Source organism: Ursus arctos, unplaced genomic scaffold (genome assembly GCF_023065955.2).
Source record: "Ursus arctos isolate Adak ecotype North America unplaced genomic scaffold, UrsArc2.0 scaffold_7, whole genome shotgun sequence".
NCBI classification, from domain to species: domain Eukaryota; kingdom Metazoa; phylum Chordata; class Mammalia; order Carnivora; family Ursidae; genus Ursus; species Ursus arctos.
Genome location: NW_026623089.1, coordinates 81,674,784 through 81,693,225, shown reverse-complemented (window position 1 = coordinate 81,693,225; position 18,442 = coordinate 81,674,784). Strand labels below are relative to the sequence as shown.

The 18,442-nt window shown below is 39.6% G+C and overlaps 1 protein-coding gene across 2 annotated transcripts in view; it reads left to right on the top strand.

Annotated features, from left to right (window-relative positions):
* Positions 1-18,442, top strand: part of RYR2 (ryanodine receptor 2) — a 711,493-nt gene that overhangs the window by 559,272 nt on the left and 133,779 nt on the right. For both annotated transcript variants that reach the window (XM_057308486.1, XM_057308485.1), the window contains exons 59-63: positions 241-364; positions 839-954; positions 4,610-4,674; positions 7,364-7,485; positions 13,700-13,749. In XM_057308486.1, coding sequence (XP_057164469.1) covers positions 241-364; positions 839-954; positions 4,610-4,674; positions 7,364-7,485; positions 13,700-13,749 — 477 coding nt within the window. The remainder of the gene's footprint in view (positions 1-240; positions 365-838; positions 955-4,609; positions 4,675-7,363; positions 7,486-13,699; positions 13,750-18,442) is intronic.

Below are 18,442 nucleotides of genomic sequence, written 5' to 3'. Positions count from 1 at the left end.
TCCTTATTTTAATTGCCTCTTAGAAGGCATATGCAGTCTTTCTTTGAATGGATTTCCTAAATTAATTAGAACATTAAAGGCACTGGAGAGGCAAGAGCCTTGTATGACTTGTATATACTCTGTGTATAATAGGAAGATACCAGAAGTTCTGTAGTGTGGTCCGATTACACGTGCCACTCTATCACATTTCTGATTATTTTCTAATTGCGATGCTATGTTCTTGTCTTGGTATGCTCTTAGGAGGTGGAAACCATCCCCTGCTGGTTCCCTATGACACGCTCACAGCCAAAGAGAAAGCCAAGGATAGGGAGAAAGCACAGGACATCCTCAAGTTCTTGCAGATCAATGGCTATGCGGTGTCCAGGTAAAAGCACACCTACCGTTACATGTTTTGTTATAAGACTGAATGCCCACATATCCCTGTCAGATTTCGTGCTGACAATGGTTCAGGGATCCCTTTAAACCTTAGAGCTACTGTTAGGATCTTCAAAATACCCACGTCAGAAACATTAACGCCCTTGGCTGTTTGCCACCTCATTGGTTCCTTTCACTACTGAGATTAAATCCTGTCCATCTTTTAAGCAAGAATTTTTGGAGAAAATGACCCTCTGTTTCTCTAAAGGTGACCTTTTTTGCATAATAATAGAGTTATTCCCTAGAGTTTTACATCAGATGCAAAGTATTCCTTATGAATTAAATCTCACTTTTGCCTTTAGCTACAAGGACATTAGGTCATCTTCCATTTTTTTTATCTACCATATAGACTTTTTAAGCAGAATTGTACCTTCCAATAGTCTTTGTAGGAACTGATTTCCATATTTCGTTTTTGCTGCTCTAGAGGATTCAAGGACCTGGAGTTGGACACACCTTCCATTGAGAAACGATTTGCCTATAGCTTCCTTCAGCAACTCATTCGCTATGTGGATGAAGCCCATCAGTACATCCTGGAGTTTGGTAGGGCACCATTGTCCTATTCCTGACAGTCCCGTGTTTGTTATTCCTCACGTGGACAACATCAGGGTCTAGAACAACACAGACTGCCAGGCTGGTTTTGGTCTGTTCCCTGGAGATATAAACACTGTCTACACGTCCTATTACTAAATGGAGTCTAACAGTCAGGAGGCAAACACGTTCTTAGGGATGGGTAAATTTAGAAACCTTAAAAAAAAACAATCGAACATACCATTCTTTTCTCCTTCTAATGTTTATTGGCATTGACTTTATTTTTGAAAGGCACATTGGATGGACATCAGAATTTAAGATACAGTTAAATCCTTCCTTATGAGATTAATGGCCAAGCTCTTGAAAAAACTGAAACTGTGGATCCCCAAACTTTCTAGGCAATGTGACGGCCTTGAGTTTAGCCTTTGTAGGGATACACATGTATACTAGAGTAACTACGATGAGAAACACTTTGTTATCCTGTTAAAATAAAATGGAAGACCTCCTCTCCACGTGGCCCCATGCTACTGAAGTATGAAAAGAATTTCTTGTTTTATTTATCTATTTAAAGATTTTATTTATTTATTTGAGAGAGAGAGAGAGGGAACATGAGTGGGCAGAGGGAGAGGGAGAAGCAGGCTCCCTGCTTAGTAGAGAGCCGATGCGGGGCTCGATCCCAGGACCCTGGGATCATGACCTGAACTGAAGGCAGACACTTAACTGATCGAGCCACCCAGGTGCCTCAAGAATTCCTTGTTTTAAATCTTAGACTTAAAACAGAACATATTTTCAAGATAGCCTCATCTCATATCTTATTTCATGATTGTCCTCAGCACCATTGACTTAAAATATGAGTTTTTAATTACTGAGCTTCATGTCAATCACTTTCCAGCCACTGCTTGATATTAAGATAGAAGGATTAAGGATTAAGATAGAATCTGCCCCTTTGAAAGAACAAGTGTGTTCTGGTGATCAACTTTTTATTTTCTTTTTCATGCTTTTTTTTTTAGTTGTTATTTTTGTTTTTTAATCCTCATTCTTTTTGCTTTTCAGTACTTCTCCCCAGGGCCCATAGTCCTAGATCCCTTAGCAATAAATACATCCTCCACAAACCCATCCTGATCAAGGGCTCTTTTTGCTACTGTTTTCTTAGGATTTAGGACTTAGTTTTTGGCACGTCAGATGAAAGCTCATAGAAATTCGAGCTCTGCTATTTTCTTGTTCCTGGTCTCCTGTATCCTAAATGTGATGAAAGATTTTCCAGTTGAGTATTGTTCTCTTAAAGAACCTCCTTCTCTCTCAACCTGCTCTGTATTTGTAGCCAAGTGCTGTACTTTGTCTTCTTAAGTATCTTTTTCACAAAAGCCAGCTGTGCAAACTAATTTATAATATGTAATCTCTCTGTAGCTCATACAATGATTTTTTAAAAAATATGATTTATGAGTCACCCTTAAACGTGACCAAATTAGTCTCAATTAAGAAAATTTGATTAAAAAGATGAAGCCATGGTGAATTTTTGAAGGCTTTGTGCATATAGCTAACTACTGAAATTCCTCAAGCACATTAAAAGTATCTGATACGAATAGCAACTGAAATTCAGTCTTCTTTTTGTCAAGAGAGAAGGAAAGCAAAATCAGGGTATTAAGAAAAACACTTTCTTTTTTAACCCGGCGTGGATAACAGAAACAGAAATTTGACGGGTGAAAGTGTTTGGGTTTTATCCACATTGTATTCAAGTTTCTGAATAAACCAATGTTAGTGCAGAGGGAGTGGTGAGAACCTGGCTGCGAATTCGCCCACTTAGCACATTTCTTTATTTCCACGGGGTAGAGAGTCTTCTAATCCCAATGCTGGGGAGAGAGTGAGGCTAGGTCAATATAGAGCCCAAGAAATTAAGGTTTTTACCATGGCTAGTGTCACATGTCCCTTTTTCAGATGGCTGTGACTGAGAACTCTGTTAGAGGAGCAGAGTTGGGATTGTTTACATTTAATTTAATTTCCATCTTTCATTGTCACTGCAAGTGAAACTTCTATCATGCCTTCTTTTGTCTTTAAATTTACTGCCTTTGCAACACATCTGAGGCTAATGGCCATAGAAAGAATATGCATGTGCCCTTTTCTGATTTTGGTATTACATCTAGATCATTTTCTCTCCATCAGCATTTTGCACATAAGCATTTTTGTTAAAATGTAAAATGTAAAAAGAAAAGATGTTTCCTATTTAATTCCTTGAAATGTTAGCATGTTTAGCTATGTGCAAAACTCTGTTTTGACATAGTTTATCTGAGAAAGTCCTTTAAATAGATCAAGACATTTTACATAATATTCTTGAGAGAGATGGAATGTAAAAGCGATACAAAAATGAAATCTGTGAGTATAAAAAAGGCATGATTTTCTTTTACTTATTCATGGCAAGAGCATTGTTCTAATATTACAAAATATTACCTAAATTTCTTAAAAATTATCCCCAACTCATGTCTCAGATTTAATGAAATGTATGTCAAATTGCTTTTAGAAATTTCTGTTTACAAAAGAACTTTTTCAAGCAAAAGTCCGTTTGATTCTTATAAAATAGGGTAGCTCTGCTTACAAATTTTACTAACACTTTATATGCAATTCTGAATGGTTTTTTGCTCTGCAGCGTGTTCTGCATATTGTCTTGGTTGTTATAGTTATTGCTACCTCTTCCATATTCAGGAAGCCTCCTCTGTATGCATGAAGCAGATGCAGAAGCCCACTTCTCAGCCAAATGCATGAGGTCAATCAGTTCTTAACCTCAAAATCATTTTCTAAACCCTGGGGAAAACTTGGGTGTCTTTGCTTTGCTTATGGAAATTGTCTTGTGACATCAGTGAACCTCCTTCTTCCTGAGCAGCATGTCAGTTTTCCAATCCAATGTTGTGGGGATCCTCCCTCCCAGCCCAAGCTTGTTTCCTGCAGCTTTTTAGTTGGTACATTAATATTGTAAGTCTCAGTCACAGCAAGAAGTAACTATCTTTATTAGAGGCCGGGGTTAAAATGTCACCAATTTTGTATCCTTGCTTTATACTCCCTGTTCTCACCCCGGTGAGCTCCTTTCTGACTGAAAGGAGACAGTGGGATTTTTACTTTATTCTATTTCAGTAGTCCCCTGCATGTCAAGATCATAAAGCTACGCCAGTGTGTGTGTGCTCTTAATCCCATGTAATCAAAATTTTTGATTTTGATTTGGGTATTTTTTAATTGTTTTTTTATTACATTATGTTAGTCACCATACAGTACATTCTTAGTTTTTGATGTAAAGTTCCATGATTCATTATTTGCCTAGAACCCCCAGTGCTCCATGCAATACGTGCCCTCCTTACTACCCATCACCGGCCTAGCCCAGTCCCCTACCCCCCTCCCCTCTGAAGCCCTCAGTTTGTTTCCCAGAGTCCATAGTCTCTCATGGTTTGTCTCCCCCTCTGGTTTCCCTCCCTTCGTTTTTCACTTGATAGGAGTATTTTTTTTTAAATCCTTTTTAAAAATTATCCTGCTGAATGAAGTTAACCTTGATATTTTGGATGGCTTTCCATGTTCAGTTTACCGGGATAGGACATTGAGCAGTGTGTTCAAATGTTGCATTTTCGGTGAATAGCTTGTCATGTTTGAAGTCAGACATGTTCCTAACAACTCTTCTTATCTCCAGATGGTGGGAGTAGAAGCAAAGGAGAGCATTTCCCTTACGAACAAGAAATCAAGTTCTTCGCTAAAGTACAGTATACAGTCCATTTTGTTTTTGCTACAGTATGTTTACAAAGTATACTCTGTCGGCCTTTGCCTCTTTCCAGAGCCTAGGGGTCTACAAATGTGGCTCTACTACAAGTAAATATTCTCTGGCACAGAAATAACTGCGCGAATCATGTGGGGTAAATTTGCTGCCAGGATACTTGGTCATACTGTAACGCACTGTTCCTTCTGCCATAACTCTCAAATCACTTCTGTTTATATGAAGTTTAATTCAAAGCTCCCCTTTTTGGGGCTTTTATCAAATGACATAGAAGAAAAATATCTACTTCTTAGTATTTGATGGTTGTTAGGATTTAAACATGTATGAGCCTTTCTTCTATACAGAGGAAAAGCATTTGTTCATTTATAAATTACAAATTTTAGAAGTTTTACATTATAAGAAGGTTTACTATATCATCTTTATTGTGGGACCTGTGTCCTCCGCCTTTTACAGATGAGGAAGTGGAGTTTATCCTCAGAGAGGATCCACTGTATATATCAAGTAAACCCATTTTTGTCATTCGTTCCATTTAATAAGAATTTATTGATAATCTGCTCTTTGCCTGGAACATTCGTGACTCTCAGCCCGTAAGGGAGGGAGACAGCGTGTTGCAGGTTCTCCACATTGGTTCACTCCCTTACGCAGTGCGTACCGTGCGCCTCGTCTCTGTCCACTCTTAGACTGCATCCCGGGGTTACTCTCGTGGACGCAGAATGCGCTTGGGAAGATTTCCTGTTGCAGCATAGCCCCCTGGGAAGACTTGATGCGTTCTGTCGATTTACTTTCAAAGTACTTGTGTTTGGTGGTTACTATAGATCATTTCCAAAATGGCATGTTATTTCAATTGATTAATATTCAGCTTCTATGACATGTTTTCAGAATTGTGCCCTTTCTGGAAGGGAGATTTTTCTGATCACTCAATATGGTGCACAAAATCTGTATCTAGTGTCTCTCGTTTGTGTTGAGCTACATATTGCTAGTTATCTGTTCTGGGTTGGAATCCACCTAATAGCCAATTATTACAAATGCTGTATTCATGGCCTCTAATCATACAGTTAATTAAAATACACTCTTGTATCACCCTATGTATTCAGCACCCCTAGTGATTTGGTTTGCAGGTGCCTCATGTGGTTTAATTTCTTCTGAGTCTGTGATTCATCCATTCACATATTTATTGATTAGCTATTATGTGCCAGTCACTAAGTTCAAGCAGTGCCACAACATTCTAGGAAGATCACAAAAGATGTGTATTTTGCTGTTATATATAAATATTCTACACCACATTGTAGGAAAAAAATGTAGTTAGAGTTGAATCTACATACTAGTAATGCCAGTTATTATTACTTTTTTCATTTATTTCTTTTTTTTTAAGATTTTATTTATTTATTTGACATAGAGAGAGACAGCCAGCGAGAGAGGGAACACGAGCAGGGGGAGTGGGAGAGGAAGAAGCAGGCTCATAGCAGAGGAGCCTGATGTGGGGCTCGATCCCATAACGCCGGGATCACGCCCTGAGCCGAAGGCAGACGCTCAACCGCTGTGCCACCCAGGCGCCCCTTTTTCATTTATTTCTTAACAGATATTTATCTAGTAGGTCCTACAAAGTCCTAAGTGCTGGTGATCCTGTGGTAAACAAAACAGAGCAAAGAGTGGTCATAGAGGCCAGGAGAGGGCAGTAATGGGAAACAAATCCAGAAATGCCTATTGTTCATACATATCTTATAGACTCTTATGGAGAGAGACTAATTCAAAATCAAGGGTTTGGTTTTGTTTTTTGTTTTTGCTTTTTTTGCAAATGATGCTATAAGAACAGAAAATATGGGGATTTTATCTAGTTAAGGACATCAGTGAAGGATTATCTGATGGAGTGTCACTGAGCTGAGGTCTGCAGGAGGGGAGTGAATGGATTATGAGGCGTGGGAAGAGCATTTCAGACATAGGGAATGGCATAAGCAAAGCCTTGTGGTGGGAGCACACAGGGTGAAGAGGAGGAATTCGCCAAAGGCCAGCAGTATTAGCATACAGCAGCATTAGCATACAGCAATATTAGCATACAGCAACATTAGCATACAGCAGCATTAGCATACAGCAGCATTAGCATACAACAGCGTTAGCATACAGGAATGGCAAGTGGGCTTTGAGGGAGGCCAGGTAGGAAGAACACTGTGGAGGTGGGTAAGTGGCAGCGTGACTTTGAGTAAGTCGCTCACTTTCTGCGCCTCCATTGAATCCCTATAAAACAGGGATGATGATACTTAACCATACAGAGTCCTTGCTAGGGAAAAGAAATGACAGTATGTCAGCTGTGACCTTCACACATAGTAGAGACTCAATAGATGGTAGTTATTGATTATTTTTGAACCTATCCGGCACTGAGCTACATTAGATGAAAATACTAAGAATATTTCATTTTGAAAAGATATTGAAAGTAATTCCAAACAGTTGAAAATTGGGTACGTTCCCCTTAATCACGTGCTGTCTCACGTCTGCACACGTGCATACCTACACATGCACAGGGACCGGAGACAGGGTGAGATTTAAGAGAAGTGTGCTCTAAACTCGTGCTGACTGGCGTGGCTAGGGGTCTTGGGGGAGCTGCTGGGTGTGCGTGGAGCGCGCAGCTCCAGAGCCTCAGCCGACCGTGTAGATCTGTTCTCTTTTCCTTTCTTTCAGGTTGTGCTTCCTCTAATTGACCAGTACTTCAAAAACCATCGCTTATACTTCTTATCTGCAGCAAGCAGACCTCTCTGCTCTGGAGGACATGCATCAAACAAGGAGAAAGAAATGGTGACTAGGTAAACAGCTACAGAAAATAAAGACTGTTGTTGATTGAAGTGTATTTGTATTGGAGAGAGAGCAGCTGGGGACCTTATAATGGGAGCACGCAGAGTGCCCACCCAGCTTCCCTGACCCCGGGCCCTTTGGAATCAAACACCGTGAGGAGGATGCTCTCTGCAAGTTGATACATGTGTTCTAAATGTTGAGTTTTCCTCTATTTTGCTGCTAAATATAATGCCGAATAGAAGGAATAAGGCACCCAGTACAGAATCCACAAGTAGACACATCACTGGATTAGTATTTGTGATACATGGTGCTTTTAACATTACTTCCTTTAAAATGTCTCCAGATCTATTATTTTTGCCAAAATTTTGAAAAATACAGGCATTTTTCTGGAGGGCAAAATCCCATTTACAGAAATTATCTTTTCCAATGTTTGTTTGAAAATAATGGCCAATCATGGAAGAAAATGATGTAAAAATATGTACTTTCTGAAGGTTTCCCCTCCTGACACTCAGGCCTGCCTCTTAGTAATGCTTTCTCATTTCTGTTTGAACACGAGTATTCCTCGTAGATTTATTTGGGATTCTGCTGGGTATTTCAAGTCTGATTTTTCAAAATTCTGCCAAAATTAAGTACTGGTGAGAATCGATTACTCAGCAGATCTATTTCTGTATTATCGAATTGTACAGGAGTCCATAGCTAGCTGTTAGGTGGTGTTCGAAAAAAGCTTTCTATAAAACTGAGTGGCCCGGACAAAGCAGAATACAAGCTTCCCTTGGACTTGACTTTAATGCTCTGTGATGTCATGTGATGTAAGAGTGCAACAGCATTAAAAATGGCCCCAAACTTTTTCGAATAATCTTCCTGTGAAGTTGGTCAAACCCATTATGGTTAAAGAAACAGAGAATCCATCCAGTGGCACATTGTTTCCACCAAAAACTTTGTTGTTTCCACCGGAAAAAAAGGAGTGAAGGGCTACTTTCTAAGATGTGAACCTCCCCTTCCCTTTGGCATGGTCTTCTTTCCTCTTTCCCCAGGAGAGAGAGGCCCATCTCTCTGCATTTCACAGGCTCACCATCCCCAGTGGACTGGGAGTGTCTCAGCAGCTAGAAAATGCCAGGGCATCGAGTTTCCTTTAAACACCCTGCAGCCCATACTGCAAAGTCTCCTCACCGGCCCCTGGGTCAGAGTAGCCTTTTGTAACGGTATCTTTGTTACCAGAGTTGTTGTTGATGTAGACGTCACTCAATTACGTAAACCAAGAGACAGCACAGTCAGAGAATGTAGGAAAAAATACAAGTACAATTATGCAAATTCTGTTCTTTCCCCTCTCCTGTATTGTGTTTTTTCTCCATTACGTTTCATTCTTCGAAGTGTTCCCTGACTTCAGAAGTAACTAATTTCCCCTTGCTGACTCTCCTTCAGAGAATAAATCGGAAGAGCATTGCTGTTCTGTGCTAGCCTCCGTTGATGTTGGTTTGGGGGCCTGAGACACTCCCTCTTCATAAACACTGCACCAGAATGTTTTCCATAATATCATCTTCAGTTTTTCTTCACCTCCTGGAAAGGTGGTTGGCACATTTTACTTTTCCCGTTACCATTTCCAAAAGAGAAATAAATACCATCTAAAATTCCAATGTATAAGACTGAGACACACATTAATAAAAGTAGCTTAATTTCATCACAGCACCTGTGCACCTATAACATAGGTAGAATTTAACCTCAAAAAAATTCTAGAATGAAAAAATGAATTATAGGTAATAACAAAGTATGGAACATGCAAAATGCTGTTCAGTCATTAAAATTATGCATGCAAATATGTAATAGTTAAAGACAATGATTATTTAAGAAATAAAATGCATAGTTAAGTCATATGGATCCAGATTTTTTAAAAACCAAATTTGTATGCGTAGTAGAATACTGGTAGGGAAGAAACTTGATTTTAATAGTTGTTTCCTTTAGGGGTAGTATTGTATATATTCTTCTTACTACTTTTATATATTTTTAAAGTGAACATGGAAAACCTTACTTTTATAATCATAAAAATATGTTTTAAAACAACCCAAATCACCATCACACTAACAAAAACCAACTAAAAATTTTGTTTGACATGTTAAAATGGAGTCACTGAAATTTATGAACGTGTGATTTCTTACCACTTCAGTTAAATATTACTTCGGTGAATAAAATAGGTAAAAAAAAAAAAAAGTTAAAATACAACAAAAAATACTGGCCCTGCTCCTGTGGATAAGCAGTCATGCCCTCATACACAGGTTGAACACCGGAGCGATCGTTTTAATTTGTATTTAACAGTGTGTGTGGCAGTCATTGTGTGGGTCTAAGTTCACTTGCACTTTTAAGAACGGTTGTTTCCTTTGGATGTTTAGGAACTTCTTGGCACTAGACATCATGCATTGAGCATTTACTATACGGTCATGTCTGTGACAAAGAGGACGGTGCGGCCTCTGCACTCTGGGAGCGTACCTGGCAGTAGCTGGGTATGTGAGTAGAAGTGTGACTCTAGAAAGAAGCCACACAGTGCTGTGGGGTTCAGAGTAAAGTGAGACCACATTGGATGGGTGTGGACGGGCTAGAGATACGGGAGATCCATGGTAATTCACAGTTGATCTTAAAGAACATGTAAGTCATGGATTCAGAAGGGGGACTATTTTCTACATGTGAATGACAACATAGAGAGTGTAGAATGTAGTAATTTAGGGGCAATGTGGGTTATGTCGATTCATTATGGAATACTGTAATTGATAGTAACTGCCAGAATAAGGCTTCTTCTTCATTTTTTCTTTTTAATTTTTACACTTGGTCTTTTTTACTTAATCCATTAGCCCTAGGAAGCCATTGGGATAGAGGGCAGCCTGGCAACAAAAGTGGAATGGAGAAGAGTCAGCTTGCTAGGAGGCCTTGATAGCAGTGCAGGCTGTGGAGACAGAACTGCTTCCTCAAAGAGGTGTTTCTGCCCACTGATTCATTTAGCACGTATTTCTGAGTGCCTGCCATGGGCAAGATGCTGTCCTGGGCTTGAGGATAAACACACACATACGACAATGTGGTTCCCACCTCCAGTGCACTTAACAGTGCAGCTGAGTACCTGCTTACATGCACAGCTAAGCACTTAATCAGTTGTGATGAGTAATGGAAACATATAAAGAACCGGGAATATAGAGGAGATGCACATGCAGAGTGGGGCTGGATGTGGGAAGCACAGATGAGAGAGCATCACAGGACACGGCATTGAGTCCTGTGGAAGGTAGGAAGAAGGAGGTCAACATGGCACTAGAGTTTCGATGCTGAGTGGTTGGAACAATATTGGTGGCAACAGCAAAACGAAATGACAGAAGAACTGGTTTTGAGAAGAAGGGGTTAAATTTGGCTGGGGAATCATTGATGTATAAGTAAGTACTAGCAGGTCATTCTGCTGGAGATGTCCAGCAGAAAGTTGGAAAGGAGTGTTTGGTGTTGGTGGAGAGACCAGAGCAAGAAATGACATATTTGGAGATTGTCTGTATCCATGTAATGTTCCAAATTCTGAAAGCAGAGGGAGGAGGGAGTGGAGAGGGAAGCAAAAAGATCTGAATACCAAAACTTGGAGAATTATTCCATCTGAAGGGTTTTCAGAAGTGGGTTTTTGAAGAACACTGAGAATGATTAATTAGAGAAAAGCGGGAACTACATTGCTGTAAAACAGAATTCAGAGTGTCTGAGGTTGAAATAGTTGGTGATGCCAAGTACCCTAGAGAGCTCTTCAGGACAGAGGTTGAAAAGGTGTTATTAGATTTGCTGATTGACAGGTATTGAGACTATCTAGGGAGCATTTCAGTAGAGCAATGAAGTGAAAAGCAAAACAACAAAGCAAGGCATCAAAGCCAAGGAAGTGTAGATGCATTAGAAATTCTTAAGAGTGTTAGTCATGATGGGATATACAGAAAGGGCATAACAGCATCGTGGAAACTATTTTTGGAGAGACGATCGGCCAAAGCTTACAGTAGTGAAACCTTTTAGTCTGTATAGAAACTACACTCTGCCAGTGGATGGCACAGGAGGGGAAAAAGATATAATTGTCTTTTGGGTGGACTTGGTTTTCTGCATACCCTTATTCCCCTCTGGTAGCACATTGACTACTGATTAGGAGCAACCAAAGTTAAGAAGCAGTTGCTACTATAAGAAGTCATTTTTCTCAGACAGACTCTCAGACATTCAATCTCCGAGAGAATGGGATACAGAACAGTTCTGTTTTCCATCACAGCAAAATGTTCTAGGTCTGGATGCCTTGGGTTAAAATGTGATCCTAGTGTCATCAATTCAACATTATCTCCAAATGTTTCATGCTGATCCTAGTGAGTCTCAGTAAAGAGGTAAAAGAGGTCACTTAAAATAGGTCGTTATACATTTAGGGATCCAAAATGCGTACCACTCTGAAAGTCATCACTCTCTTCAAAGGGAGACAGACCTTTGTTGAGTTAGCATGCACAGGGCTCAGGGATGAGGGCACCTGGAGAAAGTTGCTTTTGGTTTATTGTCTTTTTCTCCTTATAATAAAGCACAAAGATGAATAATGCAGCTCAGGAGGTTGATGTCTCATTTTAAATTCCGATATCCACTTGAACAGATCATTGTTCAAAACTTTTGGAACCGCTAGATTTCTCAAGACCTCAAATTCACTTAGATATTTGTCGATGAATGTTCTCTTGGAAAAGCTATACAATGCCCTATATAATTAATTTTCATTCATACCTTATTGGCATAGTTACTGAAATGAGAAATGGTAGCCGAAACTTCCTGTTGAGAAGGTCAGTATCACCAAGGCGATTTTCTGTCTCCTTTCTCCCATCCTGCCATGAGCACGTGACTCCATTTTTTCCCCCATGGCATAGCGTGTATCCCTAATCCTGACGAGTGTATGTCTGCACACTGCTGTTCATGGGAGAGCTTCGCAAGACAGAATGGAACGTCAGGATGTAGCTGTCACCATTATTGGGACAGTCGAGCTGGGTGTGGGTAGCACTGTACAAATGGATCATCAAGGCTAGAGCTTTGTTTGGTAAGCTCCGGCTATGCAGAGCCCATGTTCTCCAAGAGCTCAGGAGTGTGTAGGTAGATGTGAAACTAGTATCAGTTGGAATATGGGAGGATAGGTATCATGATAGAGATTTCAAATGGCCCTTGGAAGAGGTTGACATGGGAACACTTTCAGCTTGGGCTGGGAGTGGTGAAGGAGCACTGGGTATTAGCAAAGGCTTGTTGGAGTGGACTTGTCCGGTGCTGAATCCTGTGGGATGAGTAGAAGGCGGTGTAGCAGGGAAGTGAGTGAAGGGTATTCCTGAGAAGACTTGCAAGGAGCCTACCAGACTGCAGCCTGGTGACAAGCCAGGACAGTCGGAGGTCTTGCCCAGGTTCTGGGATCTGATGTAAGAGTCAGTGCACACTGGCACTATCATGCTGAACTCTGAATGCTGAATGAAGGCCACCCTTCCTTGGACTCTCCCACTACTGATTCCCCAGGGAAGACACAGAGACCTAGGATGTGGGTCTGGAGGAGTTAAGAAACAAGCTCAACTCAAGCCTTAGCATTAAGATCCCTTGAAGTTATACCATCTATAATATTTTTCTCTGAGTGATTATCAGTGGTTCAAATTCTGTCTCTCCTTCACTGTGTTCAAATTCACTGAATGCTTTGGTATATGTGTAAGGGGTGTGGTCAAGGTTGGAAAAAAAGAAAGTTCAAATGATAAACATACTGAAACTTCAGGTAACATTTTATGCCCAATGCGCCATACTTTTGGGTTTAAATATTGTCCATAACAACAATAACAAAATTCTAGAATTCCAGTGATATATTTGGACAGATAAAATTTAAGTGTTTTCCTTGTGGTATTTGAGTAGTTATATTCTTATGGAGTTCATATAGATGGCTTTTATAATTAGCTTTGCTTTCAAATTTTTTTTGGTTTCTTTACTTATAATATGTGCTTTTTTAACCATGTTTGTTAAAGATATGCACTCAAAGATCCTTTCTTTAATACCTTTACTCCACATTCTGCTCAGAGAATTGATTCTTTCTGCGTGACATCATGTTGCTTTTTTCCTGCTCATATATCAGCTGTTTATTTTTCTTTTTTTTTCTTCTTTTTTTAAAATTTTATTTTAATTTCTCCCTGTCTTTTCTACCTTCCCTCCTCCTCCCTCCCCCTTTTGTTTTTCTTTTGTCTTCAGCCTATTCTGCAAACTTGGAGTTCTTGTCAGGCATAGGATTTCACTATTTGGTAAGGAGACCCTTGAAACAAATACGAGCATGGCCATCACTTGGTTTTCTTTGCCAGTTTTGCACCGTGTCGTGTGCTGCTATGTTGCATGAACGCATGTTTGCATGGCTGCATGCATGGTCGTCGCAGGCCAAGATAAGGTCCTCGAGGTTGTTTGTAAGTAGCGTTATCCGCGTTGAAATGGAAGACTGTAACTTCTTCATGCTGGTCCAAAGCACATTTGAAAATCAAAAGGTTTTATTATGAAAGAGAACATGAATGCAACTGGCAGCTTCTGCCATATCTTATTTCAGAGGGGTGAAGCGGAACGGGGCCCTCGAATTCGTTTGTCTAGTTCTAATAGATTACAGAATGAGCTGTCATAAATCAAAAAATTCTAACTGCACTTATTATTTTATTTTTTTGTAATGCTCTTAACTACAGATGTGCATGTTGACTGCATTCCAAACATGGGCGCCTCATAGTAGAGACAGTGAGGCAAGGACTTCACTTGGCAAAAGGGACTTTTCAAGTCCATTTTTGTTTGTCTGGGAATTCATGTAACTGAAGTCCACAAACCCGAGCACCTGCTTTTGGACAGCTGTGCAGGGCGGTCACTCCCTTTCCACAGATCCTCCTTGCTGTGGGGCTGTAGGACTCGAGATCAGCTGGCGGAATTTGTGTTTTCATTTCCTGCATCTGCTTTTAAAAACCTCAAAAGCAAACTTCAGCCCTGTGCACTCTAGGTTGTGAGACAGTGTTGGGGTAATTTCAGTCATGAACCATTGAGTGTATGGATACAGATGTTACAAGTTCAATTCCATTTACAGGAAGAACTAAGGATTATGTCATTTCTTTAAAAGCCACAGTGAATGAACTAAGGAATACACACACACACACACACACACACGCATTATTTTTAAGTTCTTTAAAACAGTCTCTTTTTTGAGAAATGACAGTTTCTGGATATAATTCCTTAAAGCTTTGTTTGGTTTCTAATTTTATTAGATCCAATATTTGGTGCTCTTAAAGTTAGTAATTAAAAGTTATATTTCATTTAAATTGCCTGAGTTTTTGCATTAATGTTTCCGTTATCCCAAATCAATGGGCAGATTATCTTCAAGATAATTTCTAGTTGACTGACCTTTGTTTGACTTCTCTTCAACATAGAAAAATTTCTATGAACATAGTGCAGACAGAATTGTTACATACTCTTCAACTTTCTTGTAATAACAGTGGATTCAAGTGTCCTCCATTTGTCTTATTATATATCATTCTGACGGGGACCCCATTTCTCAAGTGCAGTGTTTGCATTCTTACTAATGAGCATAGTAATATTTTCTTTCGTGCTGTTTCTAACTTCTTGCCTGTTGTAAATTCTTGGTTTTCTACGTTATATATTACTATAATTTTCTTTAAAACATTTTTAAGGTATTCCATATATAGAACAAAGTACACAAATCTTGAAGATGGCTTAATGATAGCATTTGTTGAAATTTTCCATATATATATCCATTTCCTCGGATAAAGACATAGAACATTGCCAGCATCCCAGAAGTCTCCCTTGTGCCATTTCCCAATTTATAACCTTCTGCAAAGGAACTATATGTAGACCTCCATTACCATGGGTTAATTTTGTCTATTCTTTAATCTCCTGTTTTTTTTAAGGTTCCAGTAATTGAAGATAAACGCATAATAGAACTTGTCGTACATCTCAGTATGGACTGAGACTTTAACATCTATTCCGTCCCTATGTGATGCTGATATCCCATTTAGACATTGTATTTTAAATCCCTTAGCCTTTAAATACTATTATTTTTATTTTTAACAGGAATTTACTGGAGAGCTACTCTGTGTCTTTGCCTCAAAAGTGTATCTGTGTGTCCTCTTTATATTATTCTAGCCTCTCTTGCTTTCATTGTTTCAAATTTGCTTTGACATTTGCCTGTAACGTAATGCAGACTTCAAGAGGCCTTCTTCCTTAATCAAACATTTTCTAATACAGACTGGTCAAACCATCGGAATCTTTAAGTCTTTTCCATGTCATCTTTACACTTGACAGTTGTAACCTGACTTTAGACACTAATAGGATGTCCTGGGAAAATAGTGGGCTTTGAATCAGAAAACCTAGATGTAAGTGCTGTATTTTGGAACTGGAGCAGATGAATGATTTGGATGAGGGACTTGACTTCTCTGAACCCTAGTGTTTTTGTTTTTGTTTTTTTCATTTTTAAAGTAGGTTAAAATGACCCTTGATCTTAGAGATCAGTTGCACATAGCTGACCTAATGTAGGGTAATGGTAATCAAGTGCTGTGGAAACTGTAACCTTACAGCTTTCAAATCTAAGGGATTCCTAGTCTTAACTGCACAGTTTTTATTTATATAAATCAAACAACAAACGCACTAGACTAGGGGACTTGGCTATTTAACGTACCTGCACGACGAAGGCTTTTTAATCTGCCCATTTCAACAGTGAAAAGGAAGTGATATGCCAAGTATTTATTTTTGATGTATCAGATCTGCCATTGTGGATTTCCCTAAAGAGACAGACCTAATGATATATACACACAGTGGTCCTTTACACTCCTATTAATCTCTTGTTTTTTCCTTTTTCCCTTCTTTTATAAGATATCATTTTCCGGTATTCTGGTGGACAATACACTGATGATCAAAATGTTTTTCCTGTACTGACTTAGTTCAAAAAACTATTTATGACTTAAGCTAAGGGTAAATTAACATAGTTAAAAATGAAGGTTAGCAAAGAAATACCTGGGCTTTGTGTCTTAGGAACAATGAGCAAAGGTAAAGATGTAAAAGATACGCATTAACCCTTCAACATATCAGGAAGGTGGGATTGGAGACACGAGGGGAACATTAGCATAAACTAACAGACAAAATAGTTGTGGTGAGTTCAGGGTGTGATGAGTAATGGACTGTTTATTCCAAGCTGGCTTCCATGTTGTCTTTGTACCTCCAGACTTCATCCGTAGTTGAAACTTATCTGACAGATTGAAGAGTCTCCCAATTTGGACTTCTGTTAGTGTATATATCTCACCTACTTTAAAATATGTTCTAAACATTGAGGCCCACTAAGAATTAAAGAGAACGGTCATGTTCTTATGCTTCATATATTCTTTTGGAGGTGTTTAAGCCATTTCATTTTATGTTTGAAAAAGGGAAGTTTTTTAAAAAGGGGGAACAAGTCAGATTCCCCACAGAACAGTAGTTCTGGTGTACATATTAAAATACTTTATGAGAAAAAAATAATAAATTGGTATCTTCACTATATATGTAGGCTTTTTGTTTGAATTCTGAAATGCTTGCCAGTGGTTGTAAGTTGGTGCACTCTAGTATTTTAGAAAATTGGTTAAGACACGGATAAGACCCAGGCAAGTTGAATATTGGTAAGGATCCCATTGGCCATTTTCAAGGACCCATTGTTGACTAATGGAATATTGCTTTTAATCCCATCATTTTCTCCCACTTCTACTAAGTGGAAATTCTGATTACTAATGTCGAGGCAGTTAGAAAAACATAAGCCCTCCTATGACAACCCATTTCAGCCTTTCAGTCAGATTTAGAGGCAGCAGAATCCATTAACTAAGCCTCCAGCAGGGACAGCGATGGTGCCACAGGTGTATGCCTACCAGGGCTTCTTAAGGGGCTCTATTTTTATACCTGAAAATAAATCTAATGTCTTAGTGACATTCATTTGACACATTCATTCAATAAACATATTGTGTTCTGCTGTGTGGGAGGCACTCTTTCAGGCTGTGGGGATGGGAAAGTGAGGATTTCTACACCTGTCCACTGAGAGCAGGCCACTCCAGGCGTCTGTCACCTGGCCACTCCAAGAGCAAACTGACCATTCTGTCTGCCCTCTTGCTCTTCCAAACCATGCTCCACAACAGTCCAGTCGTCCCAACACCCAGTCTCTCCTGTCACACTCCTATGTATTCGATGGCTTCCCTTAGCTTGAGAACAAAAATTCTCAATAGTGTTTCATAGATTATCCCCTGGGTACCGCTCCATGCTCCTTTCCTGGCACGTTTCCACTTGCTCTCTTTGCTTCTGCCTAAGTGGCCGTCTCTCTGCTTCTTCATAGTATTCCTTTCTGCACAAGGTCTTTGCAATGTTGTAATACCTGACTGGCATGGGGTCCCCACATGTAGCCGTCACCTCTCTGGTCCTCTACACCCATAATGGAGCAAACCGCTCATCCTTGACTTCAACCCAAATATTACTCTGTCCAATCCAATTACTTCTCCAATCTCCCCGATTTTACTCCCTCCCCCTCCTATTACCACACTCTCACAGGTCCCAGTACCTTTCCTTCATCTCAGCGATGATGTCACCAGATTCCCATCTCCTTCCTGCACAAACCTCTCAGCTCGCTGAGGGCTTATTGTTGTATCTGGCACATTTTATCATTATCTGATGACTGAATGAGTGAACCAACTAGGTCCTGCCTTCAGGAAGCCTACAGTCTAATAGAGAAGAGCAAACACTATGAACGATGTAGTAAGAGCTCTTGAATTAGAACTTCCTCGCATTCAGGAATAACGTAACTTTTACTTTTTTTTTTTTTTTGCTTATGAGATTATTAAGAAAAACATAGCACCCAGTTATCCCACAATTTAAAAGAATCACTTTTTTTTTTAATTCTTTAAGCTGTCCGAGAAAACACTGAGGGTACTGACACTGACGAGGAAG